Source organism: Panulirus ornatus, chromosome 56, assembly GCF_036320965.1.
Source record: "Panulirus ornatus isolate Po-2019 chromosome 56, ASM3632096v1, whole genome shotgun sequence".
In the NCBI taxonomy this organism is placed as follows: domain Eukaryota; kingdom Metazoa; phylum Arthropoda; class Malacostraca; order Decapoda; family Palinuridae; genus Panulirus; species Panulirus ornatus.
The window spans coordinates 1,206,239-1,231,207 of NC_092279.1; the positions used below are offsets into that span (position 1 = coordinate 1,206,239).

The window sequence follows — 24,969 nt, forward strand, 5'->3', positions numbered from 1 at the left end:
ACAAAGAGCTACAGAAAAGGTCCAAAGAAAAACAAAGATAGTCACAGAATTAAGAAAGGTGAGTTAGATGGAGAGACTAGAAGCCTTAAATTTGCCCACACTGGAAGAGAATAGTGAGGGTTACATGACCACAATAAGTTTTTAAACCAGACTGATGACATAGACTCTGAACAGTTCTTTGAGAGATAAAGGCAGAGGACAACCAGAAAACAAAAAACGAAATTAAGCAAGGAACTTGTTACAAAAGATGTAAAGGAGTACTTTTATTGTATGAGTGGCGAGTCAATGGGATAAAATAACTGAAGACATGGTTAACACAAACAGCATACATAAATTCAATAAGCTGTATGTTACTATAAAATGTTCAAGAGATGGGGGATCCATGAGTGTAAAACTATCTCTTTATCCAGTACAAATAAGGAAATAAAGAACAATTGGACATCGTTAAAAAAAAAGGTGCAACTGCTGTCAGCCGATCTGCACCTGTGTTACAAATGGAGACAGTGACTGCTCCACTGATAAATGTTTACATGCTATATGTTTACTATAATAGGGATACTGGATGATTCCACAGTTCACAACATGCTACCTCTGCCTTTTCCTACAACTGTATCTATCATGTCTATTAGATCTAAGTGTCTAAGGCTTAATAATACATTCTGAAGAATTTTACATGCTGATTTATCTACAAAATGAATAATAATAAGCTATCAAACACTATCAGTAAACTATCCTTTCATTCAAAATTAAAAATGGTGCATTACATGTAACAGCTAAAAATGGATGATGAGCTAATAAGGCCTTTTCTTTGTATGTTCCAAGTGCTACATTATTAATGCATAAAAATGGCAAACAAGTACAAAAGAAAAGAAAGGAAAAAAGGTAGATAGTTCTAGTTCTTATGAGGCAGTTTACTCAGTTGCACATTAGTCCTTTTAAAGCTACTAAGTACAGAGATCACTGCAAAACTGGCAACACAATTACTGTTTATACCACTAAGTTAAAATCATTACCATGGTACATTAAAAAAAGGGTCACATGCAAATATACACAAGTTCGGTTATACACAGTATAATCAAACACATAATACGAATGATACATGCATTTGAAAACACAGGTACCAATAAAATAATGTAACTATTTCCCTTACAAAAGATACAGAAACCTTGACATTGTATTACTTTATGGACAAAATGGAATGTAATGAATAACTGATGATGCTAAATTGTCAAAAGGTATCCTTAACAAGATTTATAATCAGGCTGCTCAAGAAGTACTGAAAGAAACATATTAATTCTTTCTCAAATCACTGATGATGCCTTTGATACTAACTGAATGCTTTGTTGTATGTGGCATATGAATTAATGAATAACAAAAGTTATGAATGCTTTACAATACTGGAAAAAATACTGTATGAACACTTCAACTACCTTAAATTTGTAATTCTTTTTTTCATACATACTTGCCATTTCCCACATTAGTGAGGTAGTGTTCAAGAACAGATGACTGAACCTTAGAGGGAAAACTCCTCACTTGGCTCCATTTCTATTTCTTCTCTTGTAAAAGTAAAAGTGAAAGGGAAAATTTCCAGCCCCCTCGCTCCCACCCCTTTTAGTAGCCTTCTATGACACGCCGAGAATGAGTGGGAAGTATTCTTTCTCCCATATCCCCAGGGATAAATTTGTAATGTTTAAATCTAAAGATGAACCTAAACTACTAATTATAATAATTTTCAAGTTAAACTTTTCTCTAAGTACAAAACATAACTTATCTACATACAATATCTATCTCAACACATACAAGAATTAATGATAGTCTAAGAATTGCATTTTGGCAATATACGTAAACAAAATTAAAATCTACCTCTGTCTTTGGACTTCATTTCATCAAGTGGGATCAGCTGATCATCTCTAGGCACTGAAACCAGAGGCGATTCCTAAAGTTAAACCTTCCTTTTTCAACAAGAAGGTACACAAGGTATAAAACAGTAAATATGCATAACTTGAAAATGTTTCACACGAAAATATGTACAGATATGAGAAAATATCTTTAATCTAAAGCTATGTAAAGTGATTTTAGTAATAGACTTATTTCTTCATGATTTTCATTACTGATAAAATTCAAAACCTTACTCGAAAATACTATATATATATACAATCAACAAAATGAATTTACTTGTAATTCATCACCTTCCCGACAAAAAACTATCTGTATACAAACTTCCTCTTGATCTTACCATATAACCTAATATTTTCAGGATGAAAATTCAAGAGGCAGCACTCTGATACCTTACCCTCCAGGGAAGTTCATCCCAAAACATGTTTGTGCCAACAGATATATGAATCTACATTACAGAGACCAAGTACCAAAATTAACACAAACGTCTCTTTAAAATACCCATATCAATAAAATTCTTCATCTGCAGTATTTTCAGGTAATTTACTGTTCTTTATTTGATCCTGACTATTGTACAGATCAGCAATCTGAAACAAGAATACAGAAGTTAGCTTCCACAAAAATCCCCAACTACAGTGCAGTAGTATGGACATACATAGTCAAAGCATTAACATACATCTGTAACAGAAAAGAAAGGTCTATTTCCATTCTCATCTAATAACTCATCTAAATTACATAAAAGTGTATCAGGTGCACAGCACCTCTTAGGTCACTCACACACATTCTCAAACTGTGTCCAGTGAGTTAGACTGAATCATGAGCTTCCACTTTAACATGAACATGCTTTACTTTAACACAAAATAGCTTGAAACAGCATTTGCAACCATAGCCTCTATCAACACTTCAACTTTTAATCATAACAGCTCCATAGCATACAATCCCAAATCACTTCCATGGCAACTTCATCTGAACTATTTACCCCTGGCCTGAAGATCTAGAGTTAAAACCCTATTTCTGGAAACTCATTCACACAAAACACACTCAAGAGGATTATTTATCATGTACGTTATTCAGTCAGCCATTTCTATGAGAAGCTGGTTAGTGTTCAACAATTCAACAAGGTTGGCTGCTGAATGTTAAGTCCAAACACTAGAATGATATCAGAGAGAAGGCAAACTGAGGTACATACTCAACAACCTAACAGTCAGTCCTATCACCTCTAAACTCAACCAACCATAACACTAATTGTCCACAAGAAAAAAAAAAGTCAGAATATTCAGACAGGTAAGTATGTTTATCCCTAAAGATGGGAGAGGAAAACACTACCCAAATATCTCCTGCAAGTCACAGATGGTGACTAAGAGGTATGGGTGCAGGGAGCTAGAATCCTTCCCTCCAATTAATTACCTTCCCAGAGCAAGAACATAATTACCTTCCAAGAGCAAGAACTGAGAAAGAAGCAAGGTGAGGATTTCTTTTGTGTTGATGTTTTGGTCATCTGTTCCTACGACTACCTCATGAGGGTAAAAACCAGCAAACAGGTAAAAAGAAAAATATACTTATATAAAAATGTGAGGAGGGAAAATTCGATGGAATTAGAGCAAAGAGAAGTTTTACAGTATACAGAGCTTATGAGAGACTTTGGCAGTGTAAATGAAGGTGAGTTAGTGTGAACAAAAGTATGGTAATCAGGTGAGCAAGGAAGGCAAGACAGCATTCTGAGCATGGGATTAAACTGTGAGGACCAAGAGGAAGTGGAGAGCCTAAAGTATCTAGGAATGGGCATGGTGGCAGATGGAACCATGGGTTGAAGCAGGTGGCAGAGAGAGGGCTTAGGTACTGGATGCTTTATGGAATGTTTGGAAGGAAAGATCAGTGTCTGTAAAAGCACAGATGAGTGTGTTTTGAATGTTCTTTAATCCCAGCAGTGTTGCATGGACACAATTCTGGGTAGTGAATGTAAACAAAAAGAAGAGGGTGGATGCACTGAAAATGAAATACCTCAGGATGGCTCAAGGGGGAGGTCGAATGTCATAGAAATGATGTGAGTGAGTGAAGTGTCATGGTGAGCTGAAATTATTTGGGGTTATAAAGGGGAGTGAACAGAAACTGACAAAGAGGAATTAAGAATCAAAAGTGTAAGGAGCAAGTGGGAGATAACGAAAGAGATGGAATAATGAAGAGAAATAAAGAATTTGGGGTATCAGGGCTGGAACATTCTGGAGGACAAAGAGCATGAACTGGAAAGAATGAGTTCAAGAAACGTAAGATATAGAGTTGACAGAATACCAGTAACCAATTTAATGGACTTCTCCATAAATGGCATACTGGCTTTGGTGCATTATACAAGGCATTTAGGGAATGGCTGAGTGCCAATGAGGCTACCGCTCAAATATTCTTGCACTAATTTTCGAGGGTGGAAAAAGCAATCAAGAATAGAAAAGATAATATCAATTGGAGACCAACCAACTCAATGGAGAAATATGTTTATTCATCATTTATTTCACTTTGTCACTGTCTCCCACATTAGCAAGGTAGAGCAAGGAAACAGATGAAAGAATAGTCCAACCCACCCACATACACATGTATATACATACATGTCCACACACACAAATATACATACCTATACATCTCAACGTATACATATATATACTCACACAGACATATACATATATACACATGTACATAATTCATACTGTCTGCCTTTATTCATTCCCATCGCCACCCCGCCACACATGAAATAACAACCCCCTCCCCCCCGCATGTGCGCGAGGTAGCATTAGGAAAAGACAACAAAGGCCACATTCATTCACACTCAGTCTCTAGCTGTCATGTATAATGCACCGAAACTACAGCTCCCTTTCCACATCCAGGCCCCACACAACTTTCCATGGTTTACCCCAGACACTTCACATGCCCTGGTTCAATCCACTGACAGCACATCAACCCCGGTATACCACATCGTTCTACTTCACTCTATTCCTTGCACGCCTTTCACCCCCCTGCATGTTCAAGCCCGGATCACTCAAAATCTTTTTCACTCCAGCTTTCCACCTCCAATTTGGTTTCCTACTTCTCCTCATTCCCTCCACCTCTGACGCATATATCCTCTTTCTCAATCTTTCCTCACTCATTCTCTCCATGTGACCAAGCCATTTCAAAACACCCTCTTCTGCTCTCTCAACCACACTCTTTTTATTACCACACATCTCTCTTACCCTTTCATTACTTACTCGATCAAACCACCTCACACCACATATTGTCCTCAAACCTCTCATTTCCAGCACATCCACCCTCCTCTGCATAATTCTATCTATAGCCCATGCCTCACAACCATATAACATTGTTGGAACCACTATTCCTTCAAATATACCCATTTTTGCTTTCCAAGATTACGTTCTTGACTTCCAAACATTCTTCAACGCTCCCAGAACTTTCGCCCCCTCCCCCACCCTATGATTCACTTCTGCTTCCATGGTTCCATCTGCTGCCAAATCCACTCCCAGATATCTAAAACACTTCACTTCCTTCAGTTTTTCTCCATTCAAACTTACCTCCCAATTGACTTGTCCCTCAATCCTACTGTACCTAATAATATTTATAATCTTATAATTCTTCATAATTCTTACAATTTTTATACCTACTTTAAAGAAAAACCTTGTCTGGTCCTTTCAAGTATGTAAACAAAAATTCTGCCACTCTACCTGCTGGAATTCCAAGCACCAATGTTTTCATTTACTTATTTTTTACTTCATTTGTAAGAGTTTCTTGGATCAACGAAAATCCAAAAAGGCAACCTCTAATTATCTATGCATTGAAAGCTAGTAATTGGTAGGCAGCTACCAACCAGGGAGGTATATCACTGGTACTAACTGCCTGGGAATTGGGAGGTCAGCGTTGGCTTCGTAGTGAGCCAGCACTCTGAGCTATTCTTTCTTTCTGCCTCACCCACACATGGACTGCTAGCATTCTGTCTACAAATATACAATCTCTTCTTTTCACACATACCACTTAACAAACACTTTACTCACAAATCCCATTCTTCCCAACTCTAAATTTTTCTATGGTGAGTGATATGCAATAGCCCTGCCTTTTGGCAAATAGCAGGAGCAATAGACAGAAGTAGTAGGCAGCTAAGTTGACAGGGGCATTGGGTAAAAACTTAAGTAGAAGTAGTATGAAGGAACACTAGCTGCGAGCATTAGGTAGAAGCAGAAGGTTGGAGTACTAGGTACACAAACTGGGTAATAACAGTTGGTAGGAACATTAGGTAGGAGCCTCTGAAAACATTTTGCTAGAGTTGCCCTCTGCCAATGACCATGGATGAGGCACTAAAGGCTGAGAAGTGATATTGGAGCTCAACAGTTATGGAGAGACTCACTATGGCCACTCCCTCAAAGGAGTCCCCAAAGGGAACAGCCATCAGATGCAGAGAGACATATGAAAGACTGGTTAACAATTTATCTTGTACCATCTTAAATGAACTGTGGGATAAAAAAGTACATACTGTGGCAACTAGGTCTGCATGAAAGAAATGACAACATGTTTACAGATTGCAAGGCAAGAAGAGTGAGCATGTCTTTTAAAATCTGCTTTGGCTCTTTACTTTTTGAATAAGGTCCTGTGTCCAGCAACTAAGCCTACTGTCTGCCAGGCACCTTTTGTTGGCTAACTGCCATACTAGAGAAAAATGCACTTACATAATCTCTATAAAGAGTTCTCTCTCTCTCTCTCTCTCTCTCTCTCTCTCTCTCTCTCTCCCTCAACTTTACGCCTAATTCCATGAGGTAAATAATGTATGCAACCTCTCAACTCACTCATATGCAATCTTCAAGCAAAAACTCTAAACACACCCTGGTGGCTCTTTTTCACTATAAATCAAACAGAACATAAACTTCTTTCCCATTTCATGTACTTACCTGAGCTGCACTTGTGGCTTCCTCTGTAGTTTTGTCATCTCTGATACGCAAAAATCTTGGGAATCTGAGAGATATGCCTTTTTCTGGGTCAGCCTGAAAATATCACACACAGTTTATAACATATCCAAAAACATGTAAATAATACACCACATATCACTTCTAGACCACTTTCAACATAGAAATATGCACGATCTGATACCAAAGGTTATACTGAATACACAGACCTCTAAATCAATAAAGTTTTAATGCTAAAACAGCATACTCATTTTCTTTACAGTACTCACTGTGTGAAGAGTTATGAATTTAGGACTATAATTTTTGGCTTTCTAATGTATCAAACATACAGACCGTTACACAGTACATTGCAAGGATAAAGCTAAAATGAGAATTCATTGTATCTAGAGAACTTCTTCACTGTTGCACAATTCATTATTTTCATTTATTTTGCTTTGTCGCTGCCTCCCGCGTTAGCGAGATAGCGGAAGGAAACAGACGAAAGAATTGCACAACCCACCCACATACACATGTAAATACATACACGTCCACACACAGCACATATACATACCTATACATCTCAATGTATACATATATATACACACACAGACATATACATATATACACATGTACATAATTCATACTGTCTGCCTTTATTCATTCCCAATGCCATCCCGCCACACTTGGAATAACAACACCCTCCCCCTCATGTGTGTGAGGTAGCACTAGGAAAAGACAACAAAGGCCCCATTCGTTGACACTCAGTCTCTAGTTGTCATGTAATAATACACCGAAAACACAGCTCCCTTTCCACATCCGGGCCCCACAGAACTTTCCATGGTTTACCCCAGACGCTTCACATGCCCTGGTTCAATCCATTGACAGCACGTCGACCCCAGTATACCACATCGTTCCAATTCACTCCATTCCTGGTACGCCTTTCACCCTCCTGCATATTCAGGCCCCGATCACTCAAAATCTTTTTCACTCCATCTTTCCACCTACAATTTGGTCTCCCACTTCTCCTCGTTCCCTCCACCTCTGACACATATATCCTCTTGGGCAATCTTTCCTCACTCATTCTCTCCATGTGACCAAACCATTTCAAAACACCCTCTTCTGCTCTCTCAACCACACTCTTCTTATTACCACACATCTCTTACCCTATTATTACTTACTCAACCAAAGCACCTCACACCACATATTGTCCTCAAACATCTCATTTCCAGCACATCCACCCTCCTGCGCACAACTCTATCCATAGCCCAAGCCTCGCAACCATAAAACATTGTTGGAACCACTATTCCTTCAAAGATACCCATTTTTGCTTTCCGAGATAATGTTCTCGACTTCCACACATTCACTTCCGCTTCCATGATTCCATCCGCTGCCAAATCGACTCCCAGATATCCAAAACACTTCACTTCTTCCAGTTTTTCTCCATTCAAACTTACCTCCCAATTGACTTGATCCTCAACACTATTGTACCTAATAACTTTGCTTTTATTCACATTTACTCTCTACTTTCTTCTTTCACACACTTTAACAAACTCAGTCACCAGCTTCTGCAGTTTCTCACATGAATCAGCCACCAGCCCTGTACCGTCAGCGAACAACAACTGACTCACTTCCCAAGCTCTCTCATCCACAACAGACTGCATACTTGCCCCTCTTTCCAAAACTCTTGCATTCAACTCCCTAACAACCCCATCCTTAAACAAATTAAACAACTATGGAGACATCGCACACCCCTACCGCAAACCTACATTCACTGAGAACCAATCACTTACCCCTCTTCCTACATGTACACATGCCTTACATCCTCGATAAAAACTTTTCGCTGCTTCTAACAACTTGCCTCCCACACCATATATTCTTAATACCTTCCACAGAGCATCTCTATCAACTCTATCATATGCCTTCTCCAGATCCATAAATGCTATATACAAATCCATTTGTTTTTCTGAGTATTTCTCACATACATTCTTATAGAGGCGAAGGTGAAGATTTGTAGGGGCTTTCAGAAAAGAAGAGAGAATGTTGGGGTGAAGAGAGTGGTGAGAGTAAGTGAGCTTGGGAAGGAGACTTGTGTAAGGAAGTACCAGGAGAGACTGAGTATAGAATGGAAAAAGGTGAGAACAAAGGAGGTAAGGGGAGTGGGGGAGGAATGGGATGTATTTAGGGAAGCAGTGATGGATTGCGCAAAAGATGCATGTGGCATGAAAAGCGTGGGAGTTGGGTTAATTAGAAAGGGTAGTGAGTGATGGGATGAAGAAGTAAGATTATCAGTGAAAGAGAAGAGAGAGGCATTTGGACGATTTTTGCAGGGAAAAAATGCAATTGAGTGGGAGATGTATAAGAGAAAGAGGCAGGAGGTCGAGAGAAAGGTGCAAGAGGTGAAAAAGAGGGCAAATGAGAGTTGGGGTGAGAGAGTATCATTAAATCTTAGGGAAAATAAAAAGATGTTTTGGAAGGAGGTAAATAAAGTGTGTAAGACAAGGGAGCAAATAGGAACTTCAGTGAAGGGGGCTAATGGGTAGGTGATAACAAGTAGTGGTGATGTGAGATGGAGATGGAGTGAGTATTTTGAAGGTTTGTTGAATGTGTTTGACGATAGAGTGGCATATATAGGGTGTTTTGGTCGAGATGGTGTGCAAAGTGAGAGGGTTAGGGAAAATGATTTGGTAAACAGAGAAGAGGTAGTAAAATCTTTGCAGAAGATGAAAGCCGGCAAGGCAGCAGGTTTGGATGGTATTGCAGTGGAATTTATTAAAAAAGGGGGTGACTGTATTGTTGACTGGTTGGTAAGGTTTTATAATGTATGTATAATTCATGGTGAGGTGCCTGAGGATTGGCGGAACGTTTGCATAGTGCCATTGTAAAAAGGCAAAGGGGATAAGAGTGAGTGCTCAAATACAGAGGTATAAGTTTGTTGAGTATTCCTGGTAAATTATATGGGAGGGTATTGATTGAGAGGGTGAAGGTATGTACAGAGCATGAGACTGGGGAAGAGCAGTGTGGTTTCAGTAGTGGTAGAGGATGTGTGGATCAGGTGTTTGCTTTGAAGAATGTATGTGAGAAATACTTAGAAAAGCAAATGGATTTGTATGTAGCATTTATGGATCTGGAGAAGGCATAGGATAGAGTTGATAGAGATGCTCTGTGGAAGGTATTAAGAATATATGGTGTGGGAGGCAAGTTGTTAGAAGCAGCGAAAAGTTTTTATCAAGGATGTAAGGCATGTGTACGTGTAGGAAGAGGGGTAAGTAATTGGTTCTTAGTGAAAGTAGGTTTGCGGCAGGGGTGTGTGATGTCTCCATAGTTGTTTAATTTGTTTATGGGGTAAGGTTATTTAATGTATGTATGACTCATGGTGAGGTGCCTGAGGATTGGAGGAATGCGTGCATAGTGCCATTGTACAAAGGCAAAGGAGATAAGAGTGAGTGCTCAAATTACAGAGGTATAAGTTTGTTGAGTATTCCTGGTAAATTATATGGGAGGGTATTGATTGAGAGGGTGAAGGCATGTATAGAGCATCAGATTGGGGAAGAGCAGTGTGGTTTCAGAAGTGGTAGAGGATGTGTGGATCAGGTGTTTGCTTTGAAGAATGTATGTGAGAAATACTTAGAAAAGCAAATGGATGTGTATGTAGCATTTATGGATCTGGAGAAGGCATAGGATAGAGTTGATAGAGATGGTCTGTGGAAGGTATTAAGACTATATGGTGTGGGAGGCAAGTTGTTAGAAGCAGTGAAAAGTTTTTATCGAGGATGTAAGGCATGTGTACGTGTAGGAAGAGACGAAAGTGATTGGTTCTCAGTGAATGTAGGTTTGTGGCAGGGGTGTGTGATGTCTCCATGGTTGTTTAATTTGTTTATGGATGGGGTTGTTAGGGAGGTGAATGCAAGAGTTTTGGAAAGAGGGGCTAGTATGCAGTCTGTTGTGGATGAGAGAGCTTGGGAAGTGAGTCAGTTGTTGTTCGCTGATGATACAGCGCTGGTGGCTGATTCATGAGAGAAACTGCAGAAGCTGGTGAATGAGTTTGGTAAAGAGATGTAGAGGTATGTATATTTGCGTGTGTGGATGTGTATGTATATACATGTGTATGTGGGTGGGTTGGGCCATTCTTTCTTCTGTTTTCTTGCGCTACCTCGCTAACGCGGGAGACAGTGACAAAGCAAAATAAATAAATAAATATAAACATCTCAACGTATACAGACATATACACACACACAGATATATACATATATACACATGTACATAATTCATACTGTCTGCCCTCATTCATTCCCGTCACCACCCTGCCACACATGAAATCCCCCTACCCCCGCATAAGCGCAAGATAGCTCTAGGAAGAGACAACAAAGGCCACATTCGTTCAGTCTCTAGCTGTCATGTATAATGCACCGAAACCACAGCTCCCTTTCCACATCCAGGCCCCACAGAACTTTCCATGGTTTACCCCAGACACTTCACATGCCCTGGTTCAATCCACTGACAGCACGTCAACCCCGGTATACCACATCATTCCAATTCACTCTATTCCTTGCACGCCTTTCACCCTCCTGCATGTTCAGGCCCCGATCACTCAAAATCTTTTTCACTCCATCTTTCCACTTCCAATTTGGTCTCCCACTTCTCCTTGTTCCCTCCACCTCTGACACATAGATCCTCTTTGTCAATCTTTCCTCACTCATTCTCTCCATGTGACCAAACCATTTCAAAACACCCTCTTCTGCTCTCTCAACCACACTCTTTTTATTACCACACATCTCTCTTACCCTTTCATTACTTACTCGATCAAACCACCTCAAACAACATATCGTCCTCAAACATCTCATTTCCAGCACATCCACCCTCTGCACATCTCCTCTGCACAACTCCATCTATAGCCCATGCCTCGCAACCATATAACATTGTTGGAACCACTATTTCTTCATACATACCCATTTTTGCTCTCCAAGACAAAGTTCTCGCCTTCCACATATTCTTCAACGCTCCCAGAACTTTCGCCCCCTCCCCCACCCTATGATTCACTTCCGCTTCCATGGTTCCATCCGCTGCCAAATCCACTCCCAGATATCTAAAACACTTCATTTCCTACAGTTTTTCTCCATTCAAACTTACCTCCCAATTGACTTGTCCCTCAACCCTACTGTACCTAATAACCTTGCTCAATCACATTTACTCTTCAAAAAACACCTTGCTCTTAATCATATTTACTCTTCAAAAAACAAATTGTAAAAACTGTCTACTTTTCATGTCTCTTGATCAGCACTAAGATACAATCAAAATTTTTTTTTTTCTTTTTTTGCTTTGTCGCTGTCTCCCGCATTTGCGAGGTAGCGCAACGAAACAGACGAAATAAAATGGCCCAACCCACCCCCATACACATGTATATACATACGTCCACACACGCAAATATACATACCTACACAGCTTTCCATAGTTTACCCCAGACGCTTCACATGCCCTGATTCAATCCACTGACAGCACGTCAACCCCGGTATACCACATCGATCCAATTCACTCTATTCCTTGCCCTCCTTTCACCCTCCTGCATGTTCAGGCCCCGATCACACAAAATCTTTTTCACTCTATCTTTCCACCTCCAATTTGGTCTACCACTTCTCCTCGTTCCCTCCACCTCCGACACATATATCCTCTTGGTCAATCTTTCCTCACTCATTCTCTCCATGTGCCCAAACCATTTCAAAACACCCTCTTCTGCTCTCTCAACCACGCTCTTTTTATTTCCACACATCTCTCTTACCCTTACGTTACTTACTCGATCAAACCACCTCACACCACACACTGTCCTCAAACATCTCATTTCCAGCACATCCACCCTCCTGCGCACAACTCTATCCATAGCCCACGCCTCGCAACCATACAACATTGTTGGAACCATTATTCCTTCAAACATACCCATTTTTGCTTTCCGAGATAATGTTCTCGACTTCCACACATTCTTCAAGGCTCCCAGGATTTTCGCCCCCTCCCCCACCCTATGATCCACTTCCGCTTCCATGGTTCCATCCGCTGCCAAATCCACTCCCAGTTATCTAAAACACTTTACTTCCTCCAGTTTTTCTCCATTCAAACTTACCTCCCAATTGACTTGACCCTCAACCCTACTGTACCTAATAACCTTGCTCTTATTCACATTTACTCTTAACTTTCTTCTTTCACACACTTTACCAAACTCAGTCACCAGCTTCTGCAGTTTCTCACGTGAATCAGCCACCAGCGCTGTATCATCAGCGAACAACAACTGACTCACTTCCCAAGCTCTCTCATCCCCAACAGACTTCATACTTGCCCCTCTTTCCAAAACTCTTGCATTTACCTTCCTAACAACCCCATCCATAAACAAATTAAACAACCATGGAGACATCACACACCCCTGCCACAAACCTACATTCACTGAGAACCAATCACTTTCCTCTCTTCCTACACGTACACATGCCTTACATCCTCAATAAAAACTTTTCACTGCTTCTAACAACTTTCCTCCCACACCATATATTCTTAATACCTTCCACAGACCATCTCTATCAACTCTATCATATGCCTTCTCCAGATCCATAAATGCTACATACACATCCATTTGCTTTTCTAAGTATTTCTCACATACATTCTTCAAAGCAAACACCTGATCCACACATCCTCTACCACTTCTGAAACCACACTGCTCTTCCCCAATCTGATGCTCTGTACATGCCTTCACCCTCTCAATCAATACCCTCCCATATAATTTACCAGGAATACTCAACAAACTTATACCTCTGTAATTTGAGCACTCACTCTTATCCCCTTTGCCTTTGTACAATGGCACTATGCACGCATTCCGCCAATCCTCAGGCACCTCACCATGAGTCATACATACATTAAATAACCTTACCAACCAGTCAACAATACAGTCACCCCCTTTTTTAATAAATTCCACTGCAATACCATCCAAACCTGCTGCCTTGCCGGCTTTCATCTTCCGCAAAGCTTTTACTACCTCTTCTCTGTTTACCAAATCATTTTCCCTAACCCTCTCACTTTGCACACCACCTCGACCAAAACACCCTATATCTGCCACTCTATCATCAAACACATTTAACAAACCTTCAAAATACTCACTCCATCTCCTTCTCACATCACCACTACAATCAAAAATAAATAAATAAAAGACTGAAAGATATGTATTCAAAAATGTCAAAAAGAATTAAAAATAAAAATGTGCAACTACCAAGATGCATTCATTAAATCAAAAAATACTCTTCCCTTTAGCTCTGACTAAATACCATAATGCGTGACCTCACAAAATAGCACATTACTACAGATGATATATGTTCACTGCAAGCAATCAAGAGGCACCATCTCTACAGTAAATGCACATGCTTATCATCAGTCCAATTACTTCAGTTTGTATTCTATATTTGTGACAACTTATCTCTTACCTGTAATTCAAGTATGACACGTAACTTGGTTAGGATGTCATCTGAATACACCAAGAGACATGTGTCATATTTCACTGAGGTTTGTCGTGTGTCACTCTAAATAACAATCGTCTGCACTATATGTGCACCATCATCAAACTTAGTTAATAGACTTCCCTAAAATATCTACATCTTCAGTGACAATGCACAGTGAGCTACATAGTACTATGCTAGGAGACAACTTACAATTCCTGCAGCAGCCTTGTGAACTGGTGATATTGAAAGATCAGCACACTTAATCTCCCACACTTGTACAGGTTCAAACCAATAATCTGGGGCAATACTGTTTTCATATCTGTAAAATACCATATTTGCAAATAAAACAAAAATAAATTTCTCTAATTTTAGATATATATAATCTACATTTCCTTTTATACGTCTAATACCTGCAACTGAAGGAAAAATTCCCACCTGGTAAAATGAAAAATATTCTTTTTATTTCTTATACTTGATCACTGTTTCCCACATCAAACAGATAGCACCAAGAAAAATACAAAGAAAGACCCATCCACTAATATACACACATATATACATACATGCACATATACATATCAACATACATATCCCTGGGGATAGAGGAGAAAGAATACTTCCCACGCATTCCTCACGTGTCACAGAGGGCGACTAAAGGGGACAGGAACAGAAGGCTGGAAACCCTCCCCTCTTTGTATCTTAACTTTCTAAAAGGGGAAACAGAAGAATGAGTCACGCGGGGAGTGCTCATCCTCCTCGAAGGCTCAGATAGGGGTGTCTAAATGTGTGTGGATGTACCCAAGATGAGAAAAAAGGAGAGATAGGTAGTATGTTTGAGGAAAGGAACCTGGATGTTTTGGCTCTGAGTGAAATGAAGCTCAAGGGTAAAGGGGAAGAGTGGTTTGGGAATGTCTTGGGAGTAAAGTCAGGGGTTAGTGAGAGGACAAGAGCAAGGGAAGGAGTAGCAATACTCCTGAAACAGGAGTGGTGGGAGTATGTGATAGAGTGTAACAAAGTAAACTCTAGATTGATATGGGTAAAACTGAAAGTGGATGGAGAGAGATGGGTGATTATTGGTGCATATGCACCTGGGCATGAGAAGAAAGATCATGAGAGGCAAGTGTTTTGGGAGCAGATGAGTGAGTGTGTTAGTAGTTTTGATGCACGAGACCGGGTTATAGTGATGGGTGATTTGAATGCAAAGGTGAGTAATGTGGCAGTTGAGGGAATAATTGGTGTACATGGGGTGTTCAGTGTTGTAAATGGAAATGGTGAAGAGCTTGTAGATTTATGTGCTGAAAAAGGACTGGTGATTGGGAATACCTGGTTTAAAAAGAGAGATATACATAAGTATACATATGTAAGTAGGAGAGATGGCCAGAGAGCATTATTGGATTACGTGTTAATTGATAGGCGCGCGAAAGAGAGACTTTTGGATGTTAATGTGCTGAGAGGTGCAACTGGAGGGATGTCTGATCATTATCTTGTGGAGGCAAAGGTGAAGATTTGTAGAGGTTTTCAGAAAAGAAGAATGTTGGGGTGAAGAGAGTGGTGAGAGTAAGTGAGCTTGGGAAGGAGACTTGTGTGAGGAAGTACCATGAAAGACGGAGTACAGAGTGGAAAATGGTGAGAACAAAGGAGGTAAGGGGAGTGGGGAAGGAATGGGATGTATCTAGGGAAGCAGTGATGGCTTGCATAAAAGATGCTTGAGGCATAAGAAGCGTGGGAGATGGGCAGATTAGAAAGGGTGGGATGAAAGTGGTGGGATGAAGAAGTAAGATTATTAAAGAAGGAAAGGATAGAGCCATTTGGACGATTTTTGCAGGGAAAAAATGCAAAGGACTGGGAGATGTATAAAAGAAAGAGGCAGGAGGTCAAGAGAAAGGTGCAAGAGGTGAGAAAGAGGGCAAATGAGAGTTGGGGTGAGAGAGTATCATTAAATTTTAGGGAGAATAAAAAGATGTTTTGGAAGGAGGTAAATAAAGTGTGTAAGACAAGGGAACAAATGGGAACTTCAGTGAAGGGGGCTAATGGGGAGGTGATAACAAGTAGTGGTGATGTGAGAAGATGGAGTGAGTATTTAGGTTTGTTAAATGTGTTTGATGATAGAGTGGCAGATATAGGGTGTTTTGATCGAGGTGGTGTGCAAAGTGAGAGGGGTAGGGAGAATGATTTGGTAAACAGAGAAGAGGTAGTAAAAGCTTTGCGGAAGATGAAAGCCGGCAAGGCGGCGGGTTTGGATGGTATTGCAGTAGAATTTATAATAAAAGGAGGTGACTGTATTGTTGACTGGTAGGTAAGGTTATTTAATGTATGTATGATTCATGGTGAGGTGCCTGAGGATTGGCGGAATGCTTGCATAGTGCCATAGTACAAAGGCAAAGGGGATAAAAGTGAATAATCAAATTACAGAGGTATAAGTTTGCTGAGTATTCCTGGGAAATTATATGGAAGGGTATTGATTGAGAGGGTAAAGGCATGTACAGAGCATCAGATTGGGGAAGAGCAGTGTGGTTTCAGAAGTGGTAGAGGATGTGTGGATCAGGTGTTTGCTTTGAAGAATGTATGCGAGAAATACTTAGAAAAGCAAATGGATTTGTATGTAGCATTTATGGATCTGGAGAAGGCATATGATAGAGTTGATAGAGATGCTCTGTGGAAGGTATTAAGAATATATGGTGTGGGAGGCAAGTTGTTAGAAGCAGCGAAAAGTTTTTATCAAGGATGTAAGGCATGTGTACGTGTAGGAAGAGAGGAAAGTGACTGGTTCTCAGCGAATGTAGGTTTGCGGCAGGGGTGTGTGATGTCTCCATGGTTGTTTAATTTGTTTATGGATGGGGTTGTTAGGAAGGTGAATGCAAGAGTTTTGGAAAGAGGGGCAAATATACAGTCTGTTGTGGATGAGAGTGTTTGGGAAGTGAGTCAGTTGTTGTTTGCTGATGATACAGCACTGGTGGCTGATTCGTATGAGAAACTACAGAAGCTGGTGAGTGAGTTTGGTAAATTGTGTGAAAGAAGAAAGCTGAGAGTAAATGTGAATAAGAGCAAGGTTATTAGGTACAGTAAGGTTGAGGGACAAGTCAATCAGGAAGTAAGTTGGAATGGAGAAAAACTGGAGGAAGTAAAGTGTTTTAGATATCTGGGAGTGGATTTGGCAGCGGATGGAACCATGGAAGCGGAAGTGAATCATAGGGTGGGGGAGGGGGCGAAAGATCTGGGAGCGTTGAAGAATGTGTGGAAGTCGAGAACATTATCTCGGAAAGCAAAAATGGGTATGTTTGAAGGAATAGTGGTTCCAACAATGTTATATGGTTGCGAGGCATGGGCTATAGATAGAGTTGTGCAGAGCAGGGTTGATGTGCTGGAAATGAGATGTTTGAGGACAATATGTGGTGTGAGGTGGTTTGATTAAGTAATAATAGGGTAAGAGAGATGTAAGGTAATAAAAAGAGTGTGGTTGAGAGAGCAGAAGAGGATGTTTTGAAGTGGTTTGGTCACATGGAAAGAATGAGTGAGGAAAAATTTACCAAGAGGATATATGTGTCAGAGGTGGAGGGAACGAGGAGAAGTGGGAGACCAAATTGGAGGTGGAAAGATGGAGTGAAAAAGATTTTGAGTGATCAGGGAATGTAAGGAATAGGGTGAATTGGAACAATGTGGTATACTGGGGTCGATGTGCTGTCAATGGATTGAACCAGGGCATGTAAAGCGTTCTGGGGTAAACCATGGAAAGTTCTGTGGGGCCTGGATGTGGAAAGGGAGCTGTGGTTTCGGTGTATTATTACATGACAGCTAGAGATTGAGTGCAAACGAATGTGGCCTTTGTTGTCTTTTCCTAGTGCTACCTCGCACACATGAGGGGGGGAGGGGGTTGTTATTCCATGTGTGGTGGGGTGGCGATGGGAATAAATAAAGGCATACAGTATGAATTATGTACATGTGTATATATGTATATGTCTGTGTGTGTATATATATGTGTACATTGAGATGTATAGGTATGTATATTTGCATGTGTGGACATGTATGTATATACATGTGTATGTAGGTGGGTTGGGCCATTCTTTCGTCTGTTTCCTTGCGCTACCTCGCTAACGCGGGAGACAACGACAAAGCAAAATAAATAAATAAATAAATAAATAAATATATGAATATACACATGTACATATTCATACTTACTCGCCTTTATCCATTCCCTGGGCCACCCCACCCCATAGGAAGCAGCATCACCACCCCCTGCTTCAGCGAGGTAGCATCAGGAAACAGACAAAAAATAAAGGCCACACCTGTTCAAACCCACTCTCTAGCAGTCATGTGTAATCCACCGAAACACAGCTCGACTGTCCACATCCAGGCTCCACCGACTTTTCCATGGTTTACCCCAGACATTTCACATGCCCTAGTTCAATCTGCTGACAGAACATCAACCCCAGTATACCACATTGTTACAATTCACTCTATTCCACACACGCCTTTCACCCTCCAGCATGTTCAGGCACCAATCGCTCAAAATCTTTTTCACTCCATCCTTCCACCTCCAATTTGGTCTCCCATTTCTCCTTGTTCCTTCCACTTCTGACACATACATTCTCTTACTCAACCTTTCTTCACTCATTCTCCCCATATGTCCAAACCATATCAGCACACCCTCTTCTGCTCTCTCAACAACACTCATTTTATTACCACACATCTCTCTTACGCTTTCATTACTTACTCGATCAAACCACCTCACACCACATATTGTCCTCAAACATTTCATTTACAACATATCCACCCTCTTCCATACAACTCTATCGATATCCCATGCCTTGCTACCATATAATATTGTTGGAACTACTATTCCTTCAAACATACCCATTTTTACTCCCCAAGATAACCTTCTCTTTATCCACATTCTTCATTGCTCCTAGAATCTTTGCCCCCTCCCCCATCCTATGACTCACTTTCATTTCCATGGTTCCATTTGCTGCTAAGCCCACTCATATATCTAAAACACTTCGTTTCCTCCAGTTTTTCTCTATTCAAACTTACATCACAACTAACTTGTCCCTTGACCCAATTGTACATAGAAACCTTGCTCTTATTCATATTTACTCTCAACTTTCTCCATTCAAACACTTTTCCAAACTCAGTCACCAACTTCTGAAGTTTCTCACTTGACTCAGCCCAAGTGCTGTATCATTGGCAAATGACAACTGACTCACTTCCCAGGCCCTCTCATCCCCAACAGACTGCATACTTCCCCCTACCCAAAACTCTTTCATTTACCTCCCTAACCACCCCATCCATAAACAAATTAAACAACCATGGGGACATCACACCCTTGCCACAAACCGTCATTCACTGGGAACCAATCACTCTCCCCTTCTCCTACTTATACACATGCCTTACATCCTTGGCAAAAACTTTTCACTTCTTCTAGCAACTTACCTCCCACACCATATACTCTTAAAACCTTCCACAAAGCATCTTCATCAACCCTATCATATGCCTTCTCCAGACCCATGAATGCTACATACAAATCCATCTGCTTTTCTTTTCAAGTATTTTTCACATACATTCTTCAAAGCAAGCACTTGATCCACACATCCTCTACCACTGGTGATGTTGGTATAAAATTCATTATTTGCTGTATTCAGCTCTAAAGAGCAGTTATTTTTGAACACATGTGTGTAAAAACAGAGAATGCCAAAAACACCCTCACAGAGTTAAATATCATAAACATTTACACTATGGAGTAGCAATTACCTCACTGTAATTGCTTTCTAATAACAGTTAAAAAATTATCACTGGGTGTATAAAGCATTGCTGAGTATTCACTCATGAACAAAAAGTGAAAAAAACAGTAACACCAAAAACACCACAAATTGATACTCTCTAAACATTTATGTTATGGCTGTAGTAATCACCTCAATATAATCACTTCACAACAATTTTGTTATAATATATGTACATTATTACTGAGCAATCATTTTTAGAAAAGCATATAAGAAACAGTGTAAAACTAAAAACAGCATCACAAATTGATAAACATCGTAAGCATTTATGCTATGGCATATATAATCACTTTGGAATAGTGAAGTTGTTATAAAATCTACCGTCTGGTGTATAAAGTGAAACAAAACATTTATGAAATCAAAGTAAAAAAGTATAAGACCAAAACTAATTCATAATTGATTAGTATTAAAAACATGTACATGCTAGCAGGGGTGTTGGGGAGTGAGGATTGCTAATGGATGACTACAGAACCAAAATACAATAAAATATTTTTCAATTGTAAGTTACCTGTAATATGATTTTGGTTTGTCTATAATATGTTCCTTGAAGAATGCTGTATGTTTTTGAAGAGCTTCTTCTGTGAAGCCTGTCCCAATCTGTAAAAGAAAAAAAAAATGCTAATGTTCTATGAAGAGTACATATACAGAGTCAGCTAAAACAGAAGCACTCACAACCAGCTTTCAGTTTTTAGAGAATATACAGAGACTATTGGTTCAACAAGTTTATGAAATGTGCAAAGGAAAGGAGGAGATACCATAAGGGCCACTGGAAGTAGTATCCCTAAGGGATAACGTACTAATAAAGTAAATTCAGATGTACAAAAGAGCTCTGGATAGAGTAAATTCAGATGTACAAAGAGCTCTGAAGGAGACAGAGACTACTGTTTCGAGAAGTCTACGGTACATGTAAAGGGAAGGATATACCATGGAGGCTACTGAAAGTAGTATTTCGAAAGATGCCATTCTAAATGGGTAAATTCAGGAGTTAAAAGAGTACTGGATATGAGGTAAACAAAAGAATCAAACCAAGATATTGATGAAAGATGCCAAATATTCAAAATCATTTTTAGCACTATGTGTTAGCCCTGCCTTTTGGCAAAATAGTAGGAGCAACAGACAGTAGTAGAAAGTAACATTAGGCAAGAACTTTAGGTATAAACATTATGCAGTAGTAGACAGGTACATCAGGCAGGAGCATTAAATAGAAGTAATAGGTTGGACCAGGCAGGAACATTAGGCAGGAGCCTATACAAACACTGCAATAAGGTTGCCCAATACCAGTGGCCTGTTAAGGGTGAGACACTAGAGGCTAAGAAGCAGCTCTAAAGTTTGCCACCTATGGAAAGTCTAATGTCGTGGCGAATCCCTTGAAGGAGCTCCTCTAGGGAATGAACATCAGAGGTACAGATAGATATCTTTGGTAGTCTTTCTACAAAAGTCATTGACTAAAAAATACAGGAAATGACAGAGATTAAGTGAGATATGAAGCATGTGGGGAAACAAACGTTAAAAGGCAATGTAAGACAAAATAAACATTTTTCTTTATTGCTAACACGCAACTGAGCCAATTGTCAACAATGGCTGCTTGATTTCATTAGTGCAAGAACAGACCATGCTCAGGACTTAATGAGTTAAATCTTAAACTGCTCCTGTCAATGTCTGAGTCCTGTAGAGGAGATCTCCCACCATCAAATGAATATCTAACTTTTCCTAAGTTCAAATATCCAACTGAATTATTGTGCCATCTGTAGCCCCGTGCGATGCCTTACATTGGCAGGATGAGAGAAAATTTCTGCTTTCCTCATTATCTCTACAACCACCATTATAAGTGCCTTGTTGGTCATACATACACAATGACCCTATAGAAAATTCATACATTACTGGATGACTAAAGTGACAAGGATGAACACTTATAACTTATAACCTATAATGCGGGAAATGGCGAATAGTATGAAAAAAAAAAATATAAGGTGATGAGGAAAGGATGGAGAATAACATGGGTAATGTGTAAAAATAAGTGTCAATCTGATTTCAGTGGGATTATGTAAGGATGAGGGAGGCAAGCACTGGAGGCTATCCCCACCACTCTCAACATGCCTTTTGTTACATAAGAGAAATTACATGACATCTGCAACTAATTTCTTTGTGTGTAATCCTGGTGATGGAGCACTTTGATAAAGATACTAGGTAAGAACTGGAATATTTCTAAAGAAAGAACCTCCTAAACAACCTACATGTGTCAATCATTCTCTCTGACACTTATCTTCAGAGCAAGTGGTGTATGTATTTTCATACTTATTCATCATTTCCTTCAATAGCAAGGCAGTGCTAAGAACTGATGAACAATGGTCTCATCTGCTTACATCCAAATCATGTATAATGCATATAATCCAAATCACCCCATCCACAATCTGGCCTCCAAACCATTCCATGGTATGCCCTTAACTGCAATGCATGCTCTGGTTCAGCCCACAACAGCATGTCATCCTCTATATATTACAACACACCAATTTGCTCAAGTCCGAGCATACCTCCCAACCAAAAGATATAAAATATATATGACTGAAAGTTGATGGAGAGAGATGGGTGATTATTGGTGCATATGCACCTGGGCATGAGAAGAAAGATCATGAGAGGCAAGTGTTTTGGGAGCAGATGAATGAGTGTGTTAGTGGTTTTGATGCACGAGACCGGGTTATAGTGATGGGTGATTTGAATGCAAAGGTGAGTAATGTGGCAGTTGAGGGAATAATTGGTATACATGGGGTGTTCAGTGTTGCAAATAGAAATGGTGAAGAGCTTGTTGATTTATGTGCTGAAAAAGGACTGATGATTGGGAATACCTGGTTTAAAAAGCGAGATATACATAAGTATACTTATGTAAGTAGGAGAGATGGCCAGAGAGCGTTATTGGATTACGTGTTAATTGACAGGCGCGCGAAAGAGAGACTTTTGGATGTTAATGTGCTGAGAGGTGCAACTGGAGGGATGTCTGATCATTATCTTGTGGAGGCTAAGGTGAAGATTTGTATGGGTTTTCAGAAAAGAAGAGTGAATGTTGGGATGAAGAGGGTGGTGAGAGTAAGTGAGCTTGGGAAGGAGACTTGTGTGAGGAAGTACCAGGAGAGACTGAGTACAGAATGGAAAAAGGTGAGAACAATAGAAGTAAGGGGAGTGGGGGAGGAATGGGATGTATTTAGGGAATCAGTGATGGATTGCGCAAAAGATGCTTGTGGCATGAGAAGAGTGGGAGGTGGGTTAATTAGAAAGGGTAGTGAGTGGTGGGATGAAGAAGTAAGAGTATTGGTGAAAGAGAAGAGAGAGGCATTTGGACGATTTTTGCAGGGAAAAAATGAAATTGAGTGGGAGATGTATAAAAGAAAGAGACAGGAGGTCAAGAGAAAGGTGCAAGAGGTGAAAAAAAGGGCAAATGAGAGTTGGGGTGAGAGGGTATCGTTAAATTTTAGGGAGAATAAAAAGATGTTCTGGAAGGAGGTAAATAAAGTGCGTAAGACAAGGGAGCAAATGGGAACTTCAGCGAAGGGCGCAAATGGGGAGGTGATAACAAGTAGTGGTGATGTGAGAAGGAGATGGAGTGAGTATTTTGAAGGTTTGTTGAATGTGTCTGATGATAGAGTGGCAGATATAGGGTGTTTTGGTCGAGGTGGTGTGCAAAGTGAGAGGGTTAGGGAAAATGATTTGGTAAACAGAGAAGAGGTAGTAAAAGCTTTGCGGAAGATGAAAGCCAGCAAGGCAGCAGGTTTGGATGGTATTGCAGTGGAATTTATTAAAAAAGGGGGTGACTGTATTGTTGACTGGTTGGTAAGGTTATTTAATGCATGTATGACTCATGGTGAGGTGCCTGAGGATTGGCGGAATGCGTGCATAGTGCCATTGTACAAAGGCAAAGGGGATAAGAGTGAGTGCTCAAATTACAGAGGTATAAGTTTGTTGAGTATTCCTGGTAAATTATATGGGAGGATATTGATTGAGAGGGTGAAGGCATGTACAGAGCATCAGATTGGGGAAGAGCAGTGTGGTTTCAGAAGTGGTACAGGATGTGTGGATCAGGTGTTTGCTTTGAAGAATGTATGTGAGAAATACTTAGAAAAGCAAATGGATTTGTATGTAGCATTTATGGATCTGGAGAAGGCATATGATAGAGTTGATAGAGATGCTCTGTGGAAGGTATTAAGAAAATATGGTGTGGGAGGCAAGTTGTTAGAAGCAGTGAAAAGTTTTTATCGAGGATGTAAGGCATGTGTACGTGTAGGAAGAGAGGAAAGTGATTGGTTCTCAGTGAATGTAGGTTTGCGGCAGGGGTGTGTGATGTCTCCATGGTTGTTTAATTTGTTTATGGATGGGGTTGTTAGGGAGGTGAATGCAAGAGTTTTGGAAAGAAGGGCAAGTATGAAGTCTGTTGGGGATGAGAGAGCTTGGGAAGTGAGTCAGTTGTTGTTCGCTGATGATACAGCGCTGGTGGCTGATTCATGTGAGAAACTGCAGAAGCTGGTGAGTGAGTTTGGTAAAGTGTGTGAAAGAAGAAAGTTAAGAGTAAATGTGAATAAGAGCAAGGTTATTAGGTACAGTAGGGTTGAGGGTCAAGTCAATTGGGAGGTGAGTTTGAATGGAGAAAAACTGGAGGAAGTGAAGTGTTTTAGATCTGGGAGTGGATCTGGCAGCGGATGGAACCATGGAAGCGGAAGTGGATCATAGGGTGGGGGAGGGGGCGAAAATTCTGGGAGCCTTGAAGAATGTGTGGAAGTCGAGAACATTATCTCGGAAAGCAAAAATGGGTATGTTTGAAGGAATAGTGGTTCCAACAATGTTGTATGGTTGCGAGGCGTGGGCTATGGATAGAGTTGTGCGCAGGAGGATGGATGTGCTGGAAATGAGATGTTTGAGGACAATGTGTGGTGTGAG

At 40.2% G+C, this 24,969-nt stretch overlaps 1 protein-coding gene across 1 annotated transcript in view; it reads right to left on the reverse strand.

Annotated features, from left to right (window-relative positions):
• Positions 1–250: 250 nt before the first annotated feature.
• Positions 251–24,969, reverse strand: part of DNAlig1 (DNA ligase 1) — a 92,028-nt gene continuing 67,309 nt past the window's right edge. The window contains exons 16-19 of the mRNA XM_071693608.1: positions 20,555–20,643; positions 14,486–14,594; positions 6,816–6,908; positions 251–2,483 (exon numbers count right to left, since the gene is read on the reverse strand). Of these exons, the coding sequence (XP_071549709.1) occupies positions 2,403–2,483; positions 6,816–6,908; positions 14,486–14,594; positions 20,555–20,643 (372 nt within the window). The 3' untranslated portion in view covers positions 251–2,402. The remainder of the gene's footprint in view (positions 2,484–6,815; positions 6,909–14,485; positions 14,595–20,554; positions 20,644–24,969) is intronic.